We start from the raw sequence: 19,212 nt of genomic DNA on the forward strand, positions 1-19,212 counted from the left end.
TGGGTACTGGCACAAAAACAGACACATAGATCAATGGAACAGAATAGAGAGCCCAGAAATAGACCCTCAACTCTACAGTCTACTAATCTTTGACAAAGCAGGAAAGAATGTCCAATGGAAAAAAGATAGCCTCTTCAATAAATGGTGTTGGGAAAATTGGACAGCCACACGCAGAAAAATGAAATTGGACCATTTCCTTACACCACACACAAATATAGACTCAAAATGGATGAAGGACCTCAATGTGCGAAAGGAATACATCAAAATCCTTGAGGAGAACACAGGCAGCAACCTCTTCGACCTCAGCCGCAGCAACATCTTCCTAGGAACATCGCCAAAGGCAAGAAGCAAGGGCAAAAATGAACTATTGGGATTTCATCAAGATCAAAAGCTTTTGCACAGCAAAAGTTAACAAAATCAAAAGACAACTGACAGAATGGGAAAAATACAGTATTTTTAACTTTACAACTCAAATAGGTATACCCAAGAATAAAAATAGTCTTTCAAAAAAATCCTTAACTGTTTTATAATCAGATCAGTGGCAGTATTATTGAGAATCCAAGAGTCACACGTGTGGTATAGAATAAAGCAAATGATAGTGATAGTATTAAGAACTAGGATTTTCAACATAAGAGAATGGTGATATAAGTACAGTAACACTGATGAAAAAGAAAAATCACTGGAGACCTGAACTTAAACTGACAATATCAGTATTAACTAATGATGTAGTATCTATTTTTAATGAAAGAGAAACTAAACCAAGCATCAAACAGGATAACAGAACAAATGGAAAAATATTCCATGCCCATGGACTGGAAAAACCAGTATTGTTAAAATGTCCATACTACCCAAAGCAATCTAGGAATGCCTGGTTGGCTCAGTCAATTAACACTCTTGATTTCAGCTCAGGTCATGATCCCAGGTCATGAAATCAAGCCCCTCTTCAGACTCTGTGCTGGGCATGGAGCCTACTTAAGATTCTGTCTTTCCTTTGCCCCTCTCACCCACCCCCCATTTGCTGTCACTCTCTCTCAAAAAAAGTTTTAAAAAACGTTTAAAAAAACCCTACCCCAATAAGCTACAGTTTCAATGCAATCCCTATCAAATATCATCAACAACATTTTTCACAGAACTAGGACAAATAATCCTAAAATTTGTATGGAACCACAAAAGACTTCAAATAGCCAAAGTGTTCTCGAGAAGAAAAGAATAAAGCTGGAGGTATACAATCCCAAATTTCAGGATATACTATAAAGCTATGGGAATCAAAGCAGTATGATACTGGCATAATAACAGACAATGCAGATCTATGGAAATGAATAGAGAGTCCAGAAATAAACTCATACTTTTATAGTAAGATCATCTATGACAAAGGAGGCAAGAATATACAATGGGGAAAAGACAGTCTTTTCAACAAAGTGTTGGGAAAACTGGACAGCTAAATATAAAAGAATGGAAACGGACCACTTTCTTAAGCCATACATAAACTCAAAATGAATGAAAGACCTAAATTGGAGACCTGAAATCATAAAACTCCTGTGAGAATATATAGGCAGTAATATCTTTTACATTGGCCACAGAAACATTTTTCTAGATAGGTCTCCTCTGGCAAGGGAAGCAAAAGGAAAATTACTTTTGCTGAACTATACCAAAATGAAAACCTTCTGTACAGTGAAGGAAACCATCCACAAAACAAAAAGACAGCCTACTGAATGGGAGAAGATATTTGCAAATGACATATCTGATAAGGGTTAATAACAAAAAATATATAAAGAAGTTATACATCTTAACTTTGCCCCCAAGTAATTCAATTGAAATCTGGACAGCTGAATAGAAATTTTTCCAAAGAAGTCATATAGCTGGCCAACTGACAAATGAAAAGATGCTCAGCATAACTAATCATCAAACTGAAACCACAAAGATATACATACCACCTCACACCACCAGAATGTCAAAAATCAAAAAGACAAGAAGTAACATGTTGGAGAGGATGTGGAGAAAAAGGAACCCTTGTGTACTGTTGATGGGAATGCAAATTGGTGCAGCCACTGTGGAAAAGTATAGAGATTCCTCAAGAAATTAAAAATAGGGGCAACTGGGTAGCTTGGCCTTTTAAGCATCTGCCTTTGGCTCAGGTCATGATCCCAGGGTCCTGGTCGAGCTCCACATTGGGCTCCCTGCTCAGTGAGGAGCCTGCTTCTCCCTCTTCCACCCAGTCATGCTCTCTCTTGCTATCTCTTTCTCTCTCACACATAAATAAAACCTTTTAAAAATTAAAAATAGAAATAGCGTATAATCTAATATTTCTACTATGTATCTACTAAAATGAAAACACTATTGCAAAAAGATATATGCACCCCTATATTTATTACAGCGTTACTTACAATAGGCAATATATGGAATCAAAGTGTCTATAATTATAATGAGTAGATAAAGGAGATGTAGTATGTATAAACACACATAAGAATATTATTCTGTAAAAAAAAAAAAAAAAGAAGGAAATCTTGCCATTTGCAACAACATAGATGGACCTAGGAGTATGATACTAAGTGAAATGAGTCAGAGAAAGATAAATACCATATGAGTGCACTCATATGTATAATTTAAGAAACAAATGAACAACAACAAAAAAAAGAAAACTCTTAAATACACAGAATGAACTGGTGGTTGCCAGAGAAGAGGTAAATGGGGTAATGGGTAAAATAGAGTAGATTAAGAGTACACTTATCTTGATAAGCACTGAGTAAATGCATAGGTTTGTACGCCAGAAACTAATATATTAATTATACTTCAATAAAAATTAAAAGGGGGAATTACTTATCTTTTAAGAGATACAATATAAAATATTTCAATAAAATAATCTGTCTAGGATTTGCTTTAATTATTCCAGAGAGTAGTGTGTAGAAGTGGTAAAGGATTGAGAAGAAATAAGATTGACCATAACTGATAACTGCTGAAGCTAGATGATGGAGAACTAGCTAAGGATCCATTATACTGTTCTCTTTGGTTTCAGACATGTTGAAATTCCATGATAAGGTGTGTGTGTGGGGCGGGGGGTAATATTTAAATAATAAGCTGGCATAAATAAAAATATCCTTGTAAATATCTTTGTAGACATTATGCTAGTGTTTAGGATAAATTTGAAGGGACAGTATTTCTAGACCAAAAAGAGAAATACTTTTATTTTTATGCATACTGCCAAATTTCCTTTAAGTGTTGATTTACAACAATATACAATCAACAGTATACGAGATGCGCATTTCTGAAACCCTTACCAACAATCTGAAAAGTTAGATAATCTGCTCAAGATCAGATGGCATGGCCAAGAATAAAACCCAGATAATGGTCAGTAATTATCATATTGCCTGAGTCAGATTATTAATTTGAACAGTGTTTAAATTTGCAGTTGAGTTCAAAAAAGGAGATGTGTGCTACACATCTTACTTACTTAGCTTACTGCTGTCATGCATTTGTCTTCTAAAATAAATGGCACTGTTTCCTTGATTATCTTATACACTGTTCTTTAAATCTGTCTCCTTTTGTTGGCTTTGCGCCTTCAAAGGAGACATCCATTCCAGTCTAAAATCTCCCAAAGATTTTCAGGGTATACACATTTCAAGATATGCAATACATGGAAGAATGAAAATCTTTTATGACATTGTTTGTTAAACTGACAGCTCTACTTAACAGAAGCCATTAAAATATTTACAAAGTAGCAGCTGCTCTTGTAAAAAAATACAGCTTTTTGGAGGCATAAAAATAAACAAGTTGGTAAGTACAAGGTAAGCCATTTGACGGCTTCTTTGTGTACATTGCACAAGATAAAGAGAATTCTGATATTTACAGACCAATTATACTGTAAAACCTTTTAAGTTAAAAGGACATGGACCAAGCAAGAACTGTTTACAAAAATTCTTCATACTGATCTTTTAAACAATTTAGATAGTCCCCAGACATAATCTTGTAAGAAGTATTAGGCTTTTGTTTTTTTTCTTTTAAATAAGCTTTGTTCTTAGAAGATAATTACATACATGTATACATCTAGAAACTGATTTGGGCATATGGACTACCAGTTTTAAATCTGCTCTAGAAAAACGAAATAAAATTCTAGATAATTTCTGCTTTCTGGCAAACATACAAGTTAACCAATTCAGTGAACTTTAATCCAAACTCTTCCGCTCTCTGCCTACGGAACAAAAATATATGACTATAAAAGTAATAGATCACTAAGGCTATAACCTCTCCCTATCCTATCCTCTGGCTTTACTGCAAAATTCTGCCTCTTTATATTTTGCTAATTTAAGACGTTATGCTTTGTTTACGAGGTGGCACCAAACTACTAGTCATGCCTACAACCTTCCCAGAAATTTAGTAAGCTCAATATTATATTTTTAAGTAAAGCCACACTAGTATAACTATAATCTAAGACCATCTGACTTAAAATAGTTAACTTCAGAATAAAGACACTGTTAAATTAATTTTTACTGTTCTTCCCTTCTGCTGACATTTCCCCCAACTGCAACAATAATCATTTGCTGCTACAAAGAAGCCTTTTAGTATCTTCCAAGAACTTTTCTTCTCTGCCTCTATGTTGTTAATCTTTATTTCTTCTGACCATTTTCCCTATCCTGCTATCAAACTCTAAGCCTATCAAGGACAGGGATTACTTTCTCTTCATGTTTATATCCCCTATCAGTAGCAACCTGCATAGAGCAGACTCTCAACAAAAGTTTGCTTATATGAATAACCAAAGCTTACTTTCACATTTGAAAATGGAACCACCTGAGAACTCCATTTATTGACATTTATACATTCTCATTTCAGGTTTGTGAATAGCAAAGAGTAAAAATGGCACATGGAATGGTATTCTAGAAAATAAGTTTGCTGATTAAAACACTCCCTACAAACATTTTTTTTCCTTAATACTAATAGATCTCTAAGAAGAATTTATTACTGACAATTACTGGAATCCAAACCATATGTATTTTGTAATAGACATGACAAAAACTGGTAACAATAAGAATTGGGAAAAGGACTCAATGTGAGGATAAATGCAATCATCTTTATCTGTGTTAAAGCATTTAGTTTTTACATGTTACAGTTTTACACACATTTTGTGGAAACTAGTGACTTCACTGTGGAAGGAGTGATTTTAGAAAGATAGGAGGCTTCAGGCCCCTGCTCCACGGAGACACCAACTTAAAAGCAATATAAAGAACAATATACCTTTGTGAGAACTTTAGAGACTAGTTAGGGGGCTATAGGACCCACACCAATACATAAACAAGAAAAGGGGTGGTTTCCAAAAAGAAGGAAAAAGTTCATTGCATTTTGCTCACCCTACACAATGCCCCTCTCCTCAGGCTGTGTGTTACAATAGGAAGAATACCACCCAGGAACCAGTCCCTCCCTTGAGACAGAAGAAATAGAGTGGAACTTAAGTACAGTGTCTGGCTTCTCTGGGACCTGCATAAGGAACTGATTTCTGTCCTTCCTAGCTCAGAGTGTTGATGAGATGCAGTATAGTCTGCTTATCAGGTTAGAGACCAGGTGAGGGCCTTGGTGCAATGGAACAGCAGAGGCTCTGCAGTCATGTAGGCAGACACTAGGCAGAAAAAGAAAAAGCAGGCAGAGGAATTTAACAGAAATAGAAACCGAAATAGAAAACTGATGGGGGAGGGGAGAATGAGAGATCAAAACAGTCAAAAGCACCCATATATACTAAAATCAAAGCACACACACAACCTCAAAAAAGACACATCAGAAAAGGTCTGAGAGGGCGCCTGGGTGGCTCAGTAGGTTAAGCTGCTGCCTTCGGCTCAGGTCATGATCTCAGGGTCCTGGGATCGAGTCCCACATCGGGCTCTCTACTCAGCAGGGAGCCTGCTTCCCTCTATCTCTCTCTCTCTGCCTGCCTCTCCATCTACTTGTGATCTCTCTCTGTCAAATAAATAAAATCTTTAAAAAAAAAAAAAAGAAAAGAAAAGGTCTGAGAGGCCCCAGAACCTCTAGCTAGTCCATTTTGTAATGATCTTTCCCAGTCCATAAAGACTAGGAAAAATGGCTATTTGTACAAATGACAAAATCTTGAGAAAAGATCACAGACATACAAAGAAACAGGGAAACGTGGTCTGATCAAAGGATTAAAAATAAGCCCAGAAATTGAAATTAAAGAAATGCATATGTATAAAGTTCCTAAGAACTTAAAGTAATTATCATGATGACCAGTAACCTTAGGGAGAATATAGATAATTACACAAATGAGGAAAACAATGCATAAACAAATGAGAGTATCTGTGAAGAGATAGAAAATATAAAAATAAAACAAAACACAAATTCTGCAGATCAAAAATACAATAATCAAACTGAAAAATTCACCAAAGTTGTTCAAAAACAGACTTCATCAGGCAGAAGAAAGAACTGGCAAGCTTGAACACAGGTCATTTGAAATCATTGAGTCAGAGGAACAAAAAGAAAAAAGAATGAAGAAAAGAATGATAGAGCGTAAGAGACTTATGGAACACAATCAAAGAGGCCACTATATGCATTATAGGAACCCCAGAAAGAAAAAAGAAAAGACAGAAAGCTCATTTGAACAAAATAATAGCTGAAAATGTCCCAAATATAAGGAAAGAAATGAAAACATACTCAAGAACTCAATGAATTCCAACTAACAAAAACACAAAGAAACCTACATTATAACCAAACTGTTAAAGTCAAAGAGAATCTTGAAAACAGCAAGAAAAAAAGACTCATCATGTACAGAGAAGCCTCAGTAATATGATCAGATTTCTCAGCACAAACCTTGCAGAGTGCAAGAGAACAGGATAATATACTAAAAGTGCTAGAAGAAAAAACTATCAACCAAGATTACTGTGTCCTATAAAAATGTGCCTTGAAACTGAAGAAGAAATCAAGATCTTCCCAAATAAAAGCTGAAGAAAGTCAGTACCACTAATCTGCCATACAAAAAAAATGCTAGAATTCTGCAAATGGAACCAGAAAAATGCTAGACAGCAACATGAAGTCATATGAAAGTATTAGGTTACCCAGTAAAGAAAGCTAAACACATGAACAAATATAGAATCCATACTATTGTTGCATAATCTACTTTTAATTCCTATGTAGCATATAAAAGATAAAAAAAAAAAACCTGTAAATCTATGTTAATAGGTATACAATATATAAAGATATGTTTTTTAACAATAACAAATTGGGGGGACAAAACTGTAAAGGACTGGGGCGCCTGGGTGGCTCAGTGGGTTAAGCCGCTGCCTTCGGCTCAGGTCATGATCTCAGAGTCCTGGGATCGAGTCCCGCATCGGGCTCTCTGCTCAGCAGAGAGCCTGCTTCCCTCTCTCTCTCTCTGCCTGCCTCTCCATCTACTTGTGATTTCTCTCTGTCAAATAAATAAATAAAATCTTTATTAAAAAAAAACTGTAAAGGACTAAGGTGTTTGTATGAAATTAAATTTATCAGTTTAAAATAGATTTTTTAACTTTTAGGATATTTTATATAAAATATATATATATTTTGATTATATAATCAAAATTATACAAGAAATACTAGAGACTACACAAAAAAAAGGAAATGAGAAAGAAATTGCAGTGTATCAGCATTCACTACCAAAAAAGCAAACAAACAAACAAACAAAAACACCCACAAAGGAAAAAAATGTAGTAAGGGAAATAAAAGACAAAAGCTGTAAGACATTAGAAAAGAAGTAACAAAATGGCAATGGTATGACCTTCTGTATCAGTAATTAGTCTAAATGTAAATGGATTAAAATCCGAAGTCAAAAGACATAGACTGGCTGAGTGGATTAAAAAAACACGATCCAGGGACGCCTGGGTGGCTCAGTTGGTTAAGCAGCTGCCTTTGGCTCAGGTCATGATCCCAGCGTCCTGGGATGGAGTCCCATATCGGGCTCCTTGCTCGGCAGGGAACCTGCTTCTCCCTCTGTCTCTGCATGCCTCTCTGCCTACTTGTGATATCTCTCTCTCTCTGACAAATAAATAAAATCTTTAAAAAAAAAAAAAAACATGATCCAACAATAGGCTGAAAGTGAAGGACGGAAAAGGTATTCTGTACAAATGATAGGACAACAAAGTTGTCTAGTATCAGACAAACAGATTTTGAGGCAAAAATTGTCACAAGAGACAAAGAAGTATATTATATAATAATAAAGAGAACAACTCACAAAGAGGATATCAAAGAGGATATAACAATTATAAATTTCTATTTAACAAACACTGACAAAATTGATAGGAGAAATAGAGAGTAACAGAATAATAGTGGGAGACTTCAATACCCTTCTTTCAATAATAGAAGAACAACCAGGCAGAAGATCAGAAAGAAAGGATTCGAGCAGTACTATACACCAAGTGGACCTAACAGACATATGCAGAACACTGACACAATAAGTAAAATACATCCTTCTCAAAGTGCACATGGAACATTCCACTGGACAGATCTTAAATCGGGCAAAAACATCCAAGTCTTAACAATATTAAGAAGACTGAAATCAGGGGCGCCTGGGTGGCTCAGTGGGTTAAAGCCTCTGCCTACAGCCCAGGTCATGATCTCAGGGTCCTGGGATCAAGCCCTGCATCAGGTGCTCTGCTCACATCAGGCTCTCTGCTCGGCAGGGAGCCTGCTTCCTCCTCTCTCTCTCTCTGCCTACTCCTGATCTCTTTGTCAAATAAATAAATAAAATATTTTTTAAAAAGAAGACTGAAATCATAAAGTTATCTGTTCTTAATACAATGGAATAAAACTAGAAATCAACAGCAGAAGGAAAACTGAAAAATCTATAAATATACATACATTAAGATTTGTCAGAGAAACAGCACAAATAGAATAGATAGATACATACATACATGCATACATATATGAGGCATTTATTATGGGAATTGGCTCACATGATTGTGGAGATTGAGAAGTCCCCCAATATGCCATCTGCAAGCTTAGAATCAAGAAAGCTGGTGGTATAATTCAGTCCAAGTATGAGGCCTGAGAACAGAAGAGCCAATGGTATAACTCCCAGTATGGGGCCAAAGGCTTGAGAATGGTGGAGAGGGAAGTAGAATGGAGGGGAATGGGGTTGCGTACCATTGGTACAAGTCCCAAAGTCTAAAGGCCCATGAACCAGGAGTTCCAATATCAGAAGGCAGAAGATGGATGTACCAGTTCAAGAAGAGAGAGGTACAATTCATCCTTTCTCTGACTTTTTGTTCTGTTTGGGTCTTGAATAGACTGGAAGATAACTGTCCACACTGGTGAAGTAGACTTCTTTACTTAGTCTACTGATTCAAATGTTAATTGCTTCCTGAACCCATTCACAGACATACCCCAAAATAATGTTTTATTGCCTATTCAGGCACCCCTTAGCTCAGTAAAGTTGACACATAAAATTAACCAGCAAAACATGGAGATTAAACTACACACTTTTAAATAACCAATAGGACAAGGAAAAAATCACAAGGGAAATTAGAAAATATCTTGATATCCAGGATCTATAATGAACTCCTCAAACTCAACACACACAAAACAGGCAATCATATCAAAAAATGGGCAGAAGATATGAACAGACACTTCTCCAATGAAGACATACAAATGGCTATCAGACACATGAAAAAATGTTCATCATCACTAGCCATCAGGGAGATTCAAATTAAAACCACATTGAGATATCACCTTACACCAGTTAGAATGGCCAAAATTAGTAAGACAGGAAACAACATGTGTTGGAGGGGATGGGGAGAAAGGGAAACCCTCTTCCACTGTTGGTGAGAATGCAGGTTGGTGCAGCCTCTTTGGAGAACAGTGTGGAGATTCCTCAAGAAATTAAAAATAGAATTTCCCTATGACCCTGCAATTGCACTACTGGGTATTTACCCCAAAGATACAGATGTCGTGAAAAGAAGGGCCATCTGTACCCCCAATGTTTATAGCAGCAATGGCCACGGTCACCAAACTATGGAAAGAACCAAGCTGCCCTTCAACGGATGACTGGATAAGGAAAATGTGGTCCATATACACTATGGAGTATTATGCCTCCATCAGAAAGGATGAATACCCAACTTTTGTAGCAACATGGACGGGACTGGAAGAGATTATGCTGAGTGAAATAAGTCAAGCAGAGAGAGTCAATTATCATATGGTTTCACTTATTTGTGGAGCATAACAAATAGCATGGAAGACATGGGGAGTTAGAGAGGAAGGGAGTTGGGGTAAATTGGAAGGGGAGGTGAATTATGAGAGACTATGGACTCTGAAAAACAATCTGAGGGGTTTGAAGTGGCGGGGGGGTGGGAGGTTGGGGTACCAGGTGGTGGGTATTATAGAGGGCACGGATTGCATGGAGCACTGGGTGTGGTGAAAAAATAATGAATACTGTTATGCTGAAAATAACTAAATTAATATTAAAAAAAAAGAAAAGAAAATATCTTGACACAGATGAAAATGAAAACACAACATACCCAAATTTATGGGATGCTGCAAAAGCAGTGCTAAGAGAGAAGTTTATATCAGTAAATGTTTACATTAAAAAGGGGAAAGATCTCAGATCAAAACTTAACTTTACACCTCAGGAACTGAAAAAGAAGATCTAAGCCCCAAGTTAACAGAAGGAAGGAAATAACAAAGATCAAATAAATGAAATGGAGACCAGAAAAAAACAATAGAAAAGACCAAGGAAACTAAGAGGTTTTTTGTTTTTGGTTTTTTTGGTTTTTTTTTTAACTTCAACAAAAATTGACAAGTCATTAGCTAGATTATGGAAGAAAAAAAAAAAAAAGGAATGATTCCAAAGTGAAAGGGGCTGCTACAACCAATACCACAGAAATAAAAAGGATTTTAGGTGTATTATGAACAATCACATGCCTACAAATTGTAAAACGTAGAAGGAATGGAAAAATTCTAGAAATGGATAAATCAAAAAGTCTAGGATTTGATGACTTCAAGGGAAATTCTACTACACATTAAAAGAAGAATTAACACCAATCCTCCTCAAACTTGTACTAAAAACTAAACAGAAAACAACATCCCAAACTCGTTCTATGAAGCCATCATTACTCTATGTAGGAGTGCTGACAATACTGATTTCACCTTTGGCCCACCATCTTGTTCATGTTCACCCAAAGACCTCTCTTGGGGTACATATTCCAGGCCCCTTAGAGATTAATACACATACCTTAGAAAGCCTGCCAAGGTCAGGATAGGGGGAGGCATGTTCTGGCCTCCCATGAGTCTGTCAGCAATAACATAGTCTTTTCCCCTCCTGACACACAGGTGGTGCCATAGAATCTAATTAAAGTTTAGCTATCAATTAGGTGCATGCAAACCCTTTGTGGTGTGTGTGAACACTTTGATCTCACTGCACTGTCATTTGTGGCCCCTTGCTCTAATAAAATCTGTGGACTAAGGTCTGGATTTTGTGGAAAATAACTGTGCAGTTGCTATGGATCATCTTCCACCTGATCTCCCCCCATCAATAAGTTACCCTTAATAGAACTCTGTGTAAACTGTAAGGAGTCACCTCCTTTGTTTTCCTGTCTCAAAGTGCCTTCTCAATTCAGGGTACTTTGATGTCCCTTCTCCACTTTCTAGCACCCTAATACCAAAGCCAAAGACACTAAAGAATAGACCACTATCTCTGATAAATGTTGATGCAAAATTCTTAACAAAATACTAGTAAACCAAATTCAGCAGCATATTAAAAAGACTATACTTCAAGTAATTTATTTCTGAAATGTAAGAACAGTTCAACCTACAAAAGTAAATTGATGTAATACACCACATTAACAGAATAAAGGACAGAAACTATGTATTTCTCAATTGATACAGAAAAGGCATTTAGCAAAACTCAATACCCTTTCATGATAGAAACTCAATAAATTAACTCTAGAAGGAAATTACCTTGACCCAAAAAGACCAAACTAAAATTATTATAATCCCACAGCTAACATCATAGTCAATATTGAAAAACTGACAGCTTTTCCTCTATAATCACGAACAAGACAAAGATGCCCTCTTTCTCTATTTCTTTTCAACATAGTATTAGAAATACCAACCAGCACAATTGGGAAATAAAATAAATAAAAGGCATCCAAATCAGAAACAGACTCTTAATTATAGAGAAGAAACTGATGATTGCCAGAGGAGAGGTAGATAGGGGGATAGGTAAAATGGGGATTAAGGAGTGTGCTTGCTGTGATGAGTACTGGGTGTTGTGTGCAAGTGTTGAATCACTGTATAGTATACCTAAAACTAATATTACACTGTATGTTAACTAACTTGAATTTAAATACAAACTTTTAAAAAATTCAGTGAACAATTTGTAAAGAAAATTTAAAAAACAATTCCATTTACAAGAGCATCAAAAAAATTAAAAATTTAGGAATAAACCTGAGGTAAAAGACTTGTACACTGGAAAATAGAAAACACTGCAGAAAGAAAATAAACACAGCACTAAGTGAAAAAAAGCATCCCTTTTGTTCATGGATTGTAGGATTTATTTTTTAAATGCCCATACATCCCAAAGGAATCTATGGATTCAATGTAATTCTTATCAAAATCCCAATGACATATTTTACAAAAAGAGAAAAACCCACCTAAAATTCATTTGGAACCTCAAAGAGACCCTGAAGAATCAAATAGTTTTGATAAAGAATAAACCTGAAGGACTAACACGTCCTCACTTCAAAACTTACTCCAAAGTTACAGCAATAAAAACACTATAGTACTGGCATTAAAACAGACATATAGACTGATGGAATAAAATAGACCAGAAATAAACCTTTACATATATGGCCAAATGATTTTCAACAAGGGTACCAAATCCATTTGGTGAGGAAAAGGAAAATCTTTTCAACAAATGGTGCTTGGAAAACTGGATATCTATATTTTTAAAAATGAAGTTGGACCCTTATCTTGTACTATATATGAAAATTAACTCAAAATGGATCAAAGACCTAAACGTAAGACTTAAACTACAAAAGTTTAGGGAGCAAAAAGGGGGAAAAGCTTCATGACATTGAATTTGGCAATGTTTACTTGGAGAGGATACCAGAAGTATAGGCAACAAGAGTAAAAATTTAAAACTTTTATTCATGAAAGGACACTATCAACAGAATGAAAAGGCAGCCTATGAAATGGGAGAAAATACCTGAAAATCATATGTCTGATAAGGGATTAATAATATTAATATAAAGTACTCCTAAAACTCAACAACGAGAATCAAACAACCTGATTCAAAAATGGGCAAAGGGACCTGAATAGATATTTCACCGATGAAGATAAACAAATGGCCAATAAGGACATGAAAATATGTTCAACATCACCAATAATTATGGAAATGCAAATCTGTATGCAAGATTATGCAAATCTGTATGCAAGAAATGCAAGACTGTAATGAGGTATCAACTCACACCCATTAGGATGGCTCAATTAAAAAAAAAATGAAAATGACAAGTGTTGGCAAAGTTGTGGAAAAATTGGAGCACTTTTGGTAGGACTGTAAAATGGTGCAACCACAAAGAAGACAACATGGTGGTTCATTAATTAAAAACAGTTGGGGCATCTGGCTGGATCAGTCAGAGGAGCATGTGACTCTTTATCCGGGAGTCATGAGTTCGAGCCCCACACTGGGTGTAGAGATTACTTAAATAAAACTTAACTAAAGAAATTAATTTAAGAAATTAAAAACAGAACTTACATATGATCCAGCAACCCCACTTACAGGTATATATCCAAAGGAAGTATAATCAGGGTATCAGAAAGATATTTGCACACCCATCTTTGTAACAGAATTATTCACAATAGCCAGAAGCTGGAAGCAATCCAAATTTCCATGCATGGACAAATGGATAAGCAAAATGTGGTATATACATATGGTGGAATATCATTCAGCCTTTAAAAAGGAGGGAAATCCTAAAACATGGAAATATGTTCTGCAGAGGGAAATATGCCAGTCACATAAATGCAAACACTACATGAAACACTTAAGTGAAGTATCCAAAGTAGTCAGATTTATAGAAACAGAAAGCAAAATGGTGGTTACCAGGGCTAGAGGAAGGGAAAGAGAAATAAATGGGGAGCTGTTTAATGGGTGTACAGTATCCATTTTATAAGCAGAAAAAAATTTTGGAGATCTTTTGTACAATAAGATGAATATACTTAATACTACTGAACTGCACACTTAAAAAACGGTTAACAGAGTAAACACACACACACACACAGTGTGGTCCTAAGACTTTTTAGCCTTTAATAAAACTTACGTTTCTTTAAATATATATTTCACAACTTCAACATGTTTCACAGTTTTTCTAAATAATGCCCTAAGCTGCCAATTTTAAAAAAGTTTGCTCTGTACATCGGTATGATGTGGGAATAGCAAACTCTCTACATACTTTAAAATTCCAATTAAAATGAGTAAATATTGGAAAAAATACATTCCTGTAAAAGGTACTTTCCTTTTTTGCTTTCAAATTGTGTTCTATATGTGGGAAATAAAATAATTTACTTCTCTTCATTTTATAATATAATAAAGTATTCCAGTAGCTGGTTAACAAAAACAAAAAATATTTGATTAATAAAATGCTGGATAAAACACTATGAATGGGGGTGGCGGGTGGCTCAGTCATTAAGCATCTGTCTTTGGCTCAGGTCATGATCCCCAGGTCCTGGGATTGAGTTCCGTGTCTGGCTCCCTGCTCTGCAGGAAGCCTGTTTCTCCCTCTTGCACTCCCCCTGCTTGTGTTCCCTCTCTCACCATCTTTCTGTCAAATAAATAAATAAAATCTTAAAAAAAAAAAAAGAAAGAAAGAAAAAACACTATGGGAAAGTTATGAATGGATTTTTAAACTTAAAAATGTGAACTTAAAAACACTAATTATTTAGTTACCAAATTCTCCTGGTTGAGCTAAGTGTCAGAATGACAAAAGTCATACAGGGACTAGGACTACAAGATTCACACTATATAGTTAACTGACAAATTTTTGAAAAGTTTCATCAGGCTGTGCAGAAGTTTTCCTGTAATCATACTTACAAAGGAGTTAGCAGAAATTTTACTTGATTTTTATTCATATCTCAATCATTTTTTAACAGAACTCCTGGCGCCTTTGGACAGAGGAGATAAGCTAAATGAAGCTTTTGTTGGCCTGTCTTTAGATCCTCAAGGAGAAGACACATTTCCAGATGACCTTCCTCCCTTTTGTTCAATTCAGAAACATATTATTCAACAAAGAACAGTGAATGTCTTCTCTAATAGGTAAGATACATTGAACTGAGAAAAGTGCTCCACAAAATATTTAGTACTAAACAAATATTCCCTGTTTAAAAGCAAACTAATACTTAAGCAAGAATATTTCAAAATGTCAAAGAAAAAAATATGCATTTTCTCATGATGGTGACTTTGCAGTAGTTTGGTCATGTGAGAGCAGGTATGATGGAGGAAGAATTCAATGTAAACAGAATATTGTTAGAGTGAATGTTATTCCAGGCCAAGATGAACATGAAATTACTATAACATATCAAAGTCTATTTTTATTCTGTTGTTAAATTTTAGAATTGTTAGATTATTAGATTAAAATATTTTAGTATATTTAGTATGTTTAGTATATTTAGGTTGTAATTCATATGATCATAATTATGCAACTTTGTCATTAGTTCCTGAAATCTGATAAATGATAATTTCATATCTATCTAGCTGAATATATAGGTTGTTAAGAAAAGCAGGATAAATGTGAAATAAAAATACTAAACAAAGTAATATTATTTATAATGGTAATTATGTTAGTTACCATTATAATTTGCTCTGACGCAAAGGTCAGCATACTTTTTGTGTAAAGCACCAGATATTTGGCTCTGTGGATCATATAGACTTTATCACAATCCTCAACTCTGCTACTGTGGTATGAAAGCAGCCACAGAAAATACATAAATAAATGAGAGTGGCTTTGTTATAATAAAACTTTATTTACAAAAACAGGCAGTGGCCAGGATTTGGCCCCTGTTCTGCAGTTTACATGTCTGCTTTTAGGGAACCCAACTACATGCAATAATTGTGAAAAGGCCATATTTTTTATATATATCATAAGAATTTCTTATGAGTTATACATATATACTTATAATATCCTTAAAGAAAATACCTTAAACTACATAGTTTGATTAAAGTAAATAAAGGAGCAGAATTTCCAGGTATGGCAGCGTTTAGAGGTTAGTAAATCCTCTCCCCAGAAAAGTTATAAACTGGACAAAAATTACCACTTCAGAGCTCTGTAAATCAAATAGGGGCAAACAACAGTTTGATAAGCATTTATTCATGAAAAAATGCTGAACTTCTAGCAATAAAGGGGAAATCTGATGTTCTGGAGCTGCTCCCATCCTTTCTTGACCCCCAAGCGAGTTCAGCATTCTAGTCCTACTAAGGTAGGATGGGCTGTGAAAAACAACAGCTGACTTGATTTGGAGCTTAGAGTGGAAGAACCTTGCCTGCAGCATTATCAATAAAAACAGCAAACTAACTTTAAGTAACAAATCTGATAGGAAATGAACCTAAAAAGCCACAGCTCTACTAGTCTGCTTAGGTCAAGTGACAGAATGGGGTCTAGGCAAAAAAAATTTTAACAGGAAGATCCTGGAATAAGAGAATCAAAGAGGGTCTAATTAAGCTCCCTACACATTCCTGATAGAGTTGTATGACCTTTTATCTTGTAGGACCCTAAATTTCCCCCTTTTGCTTCTTTCTTTCTTCACATCCAACTGCCAGAAGGTGCCTCTCCCTTTTTGCCCTTCTTCATCCATCCATCTCCCCACCACAGAAGCTGTGGAGTTAAAAAACTATCCCTTCACACTTCATGGTATAGTTCATGCTCTCATCTACAAGAACACCAGGAAGCAGACATCATACACTGGGATTTGGCATTTTTTCCATCTTATTTACAGTTGTCTGGAAGTTCTCTGTCAAGTCATGCTGAAAGTGAGGCTTTTATGTAGTTTCTTTTCTTGTGTTCTACATCATTTATAGAGGAAATACTGGGAAGTAGAAAGGAAGACAGCCACTATTATCTTCAACTACCAGGAAGCCTACTTCTTTATATACGTTTTTTAAAATGATTTCACTGGGGTATAATTTACATGCACCATAAAATTTGCCCTTTGTAAGTATACAATTCAATGATGTTTGCTGAATTTATAAAGTTATGCAACTACCACCCCAGCGTTTTTAGAACATTTCCATTGCCGCAAAGTTCCCCTGTGCCAACTTACAATGCATTCCCATTCCAACCTCCAGCCTGAACCAGTCACTGGTCTGCTTTCTGCCTCTAGAGGAATTTGATATAAATGAAATCTTATAGTCTGGAAACTTCATATAAATGAGCTCAGACAATATGTTGTCTTTTGTGTCAGGCTATTTTCACTTAGCATTATGGTTTCTTAGTTTCATACATGTTGTAGCATATAGTTTATGCCTTTTTCATTTCTAAATAGTATTCCATTGTAGGGATCTACCACATTTTGAATATCTACTCACCAGCTGCTGGATATTTTTAATTACTTCCAGATTTGGGCTATTATGAATAATATTGTTATAAATAGTCACATTTCAGTCTTCAAGGGGACATAATGTTTTCATTCCCCATGGGTAGATATCTAGGAATGGAATTGCTGGATCATATTTTAAGTTTATATTTATCTTGTTAGTTTTTAGAAACTACCAAATTGTTTTCCAAAGTGACAACATTGTATATACCCATCAGCAATGTATGAGGGCTCCGGTTTCTCCATATCTTTACCTGTGGCTGGTACTGTCTTTTTGATTATAATCATTCTACTGGTATAGAATAGTATCTCATTATGATTTTAATTTGCATTTTCCTAATGATTAATGATATTGAGCATTTTTATGTGATTATTAGCCATTAGTATATCTTTTTTGGTGAAACATCTATTCAAAATTTGTTCATTTTTATTTTTTTAATTATTTATTTATTTGTTTGTTTGTTTGTTTTGTTTAACAGACAAAGATCACAAGTAGGCAGAGACACAGACAGAGAGGGAGAGGAGGAAGCAGGCTCCCTGCTTCCTGAGCAGAGAGCCCGATGTGGGACGTGATCCCAGGACTCTGGGATCATGACCTGAGCTGAAGACAGAGGCTTTAACCCACTGAGCCACCCAGGCATCCCAAAATTTGTTCATTTTTAAAATAAGTTCTCTTATTATTGAATTATAAGACCTCTTTATATATTCTTAATTGTTAAGTCCTTAATCAAATATATGATTTGCAAATATTTTCTCCCAGTTTGTGGCTTGCCCTTTCATTTTCCTAATCATGTCTTTTGAAGTGCAAAAGTTTCAAAGTTTGGTAAAACCCGGTGTAGTTATAATTTCTTTTATTGACTATGCTTTTGTTTTGTATAGAGGAAATTTTTTTCTAACTTAAAATCACAAAATTTTCTCTTATGTTTTCTTCTGGAAGTTTTATAGTTTTAGCTCTTACACTCAATTCCATTTTGAGTTAATTTTTATGTATGATGTGATATAAAGTGTCTAAGTTCATTATTTTGTACATGAAAAATCAGTTACCTTTATACATTTGTCAAAAATCAGTTACCATAGGTGTAAAGATTTATTTCTGAATTTGGCATTCTGTTCCAGTGGTCTCTATCTACCTTCACACAACAAAGTGCCAGACTTAGTCATACTGAGGGCTCCATTGAACTAGACTCTTCCAAAATGCATTCCAATACCACAAAAATAAGCAGGAAGAAGATGAACACTTATATACAGTTACTTCAAAGAAACAGAAAATGACACCAATGTATATCAATTGAAAAAAATTCTCACCACCCCCCCCAACAAAACCACCATGAAGTAGGAGAAAACTCTAACAATACTCCATGAAAAATTAAATTTATTCAAACAAGCAGCTGGGTACATGGAAACCCACTCTGAATTAGAAGGACAAAAACAAAGAGGAAGAGGTGGGGGTGGGAAAGGAGGAAGTTCATTGCATTCAAGAAAGAAAGAAAAGAAAGATATCCTTTTTTTTTAATTTTTTATTTTTTTATAAATATATATTTTTATCCCCCCCAGGGAACAGGACTGTGAATCATCAGGTTTACACACTTCACAGCACTCACCATAGCACATACCCTCCCCAATGTCCATAACCCCACCCCCCTTCTCCCAGCCCCCCTCCCCCCAGCA

General features: G+C 35.4%; 1 protein-coding gene across 4 annotated transcripts in view; it reads left to right on the plus strand.

The window, feature by feature from the left end:
* WDPCP (WD repeat containing planar cell polarity effector) overlaps positions 1–19,212 on the plus strand; it is a 487,280-nt gene that overhangs the window by 409,547 nt on the left and 58,521 nt on the right. For all 4 annotated transcript variants that reach the window (XM_059405982.1, XM_059405983.1, XM_059405981.1 and 1 more), the window contains one exon: positions 15,109–15,271. In XM_059405982.1, coding sequence (XP_059261965.1) covers positions 15,109–15,271 — 163 coding nt within the window. The remainder of the gene's footprint in view (positions 1–15,108; positions 15,272–19,212) is intronic.

Source organism: Mustela nigripes, chromosome 7 (genome assembly GCF_022355385.1).
Source record: "Mustela nigripes isolate SB6536 chromosome 7, MUSNIG.SB6536, whole genome shotgun sequence".
In the NCBI taxonomy this organism is placed as follows: Eukaryota; Metazoa; Chordata; class Mammalia; order Carnivora; family Mustelidae; genus Mustela; species Mustela nigripes.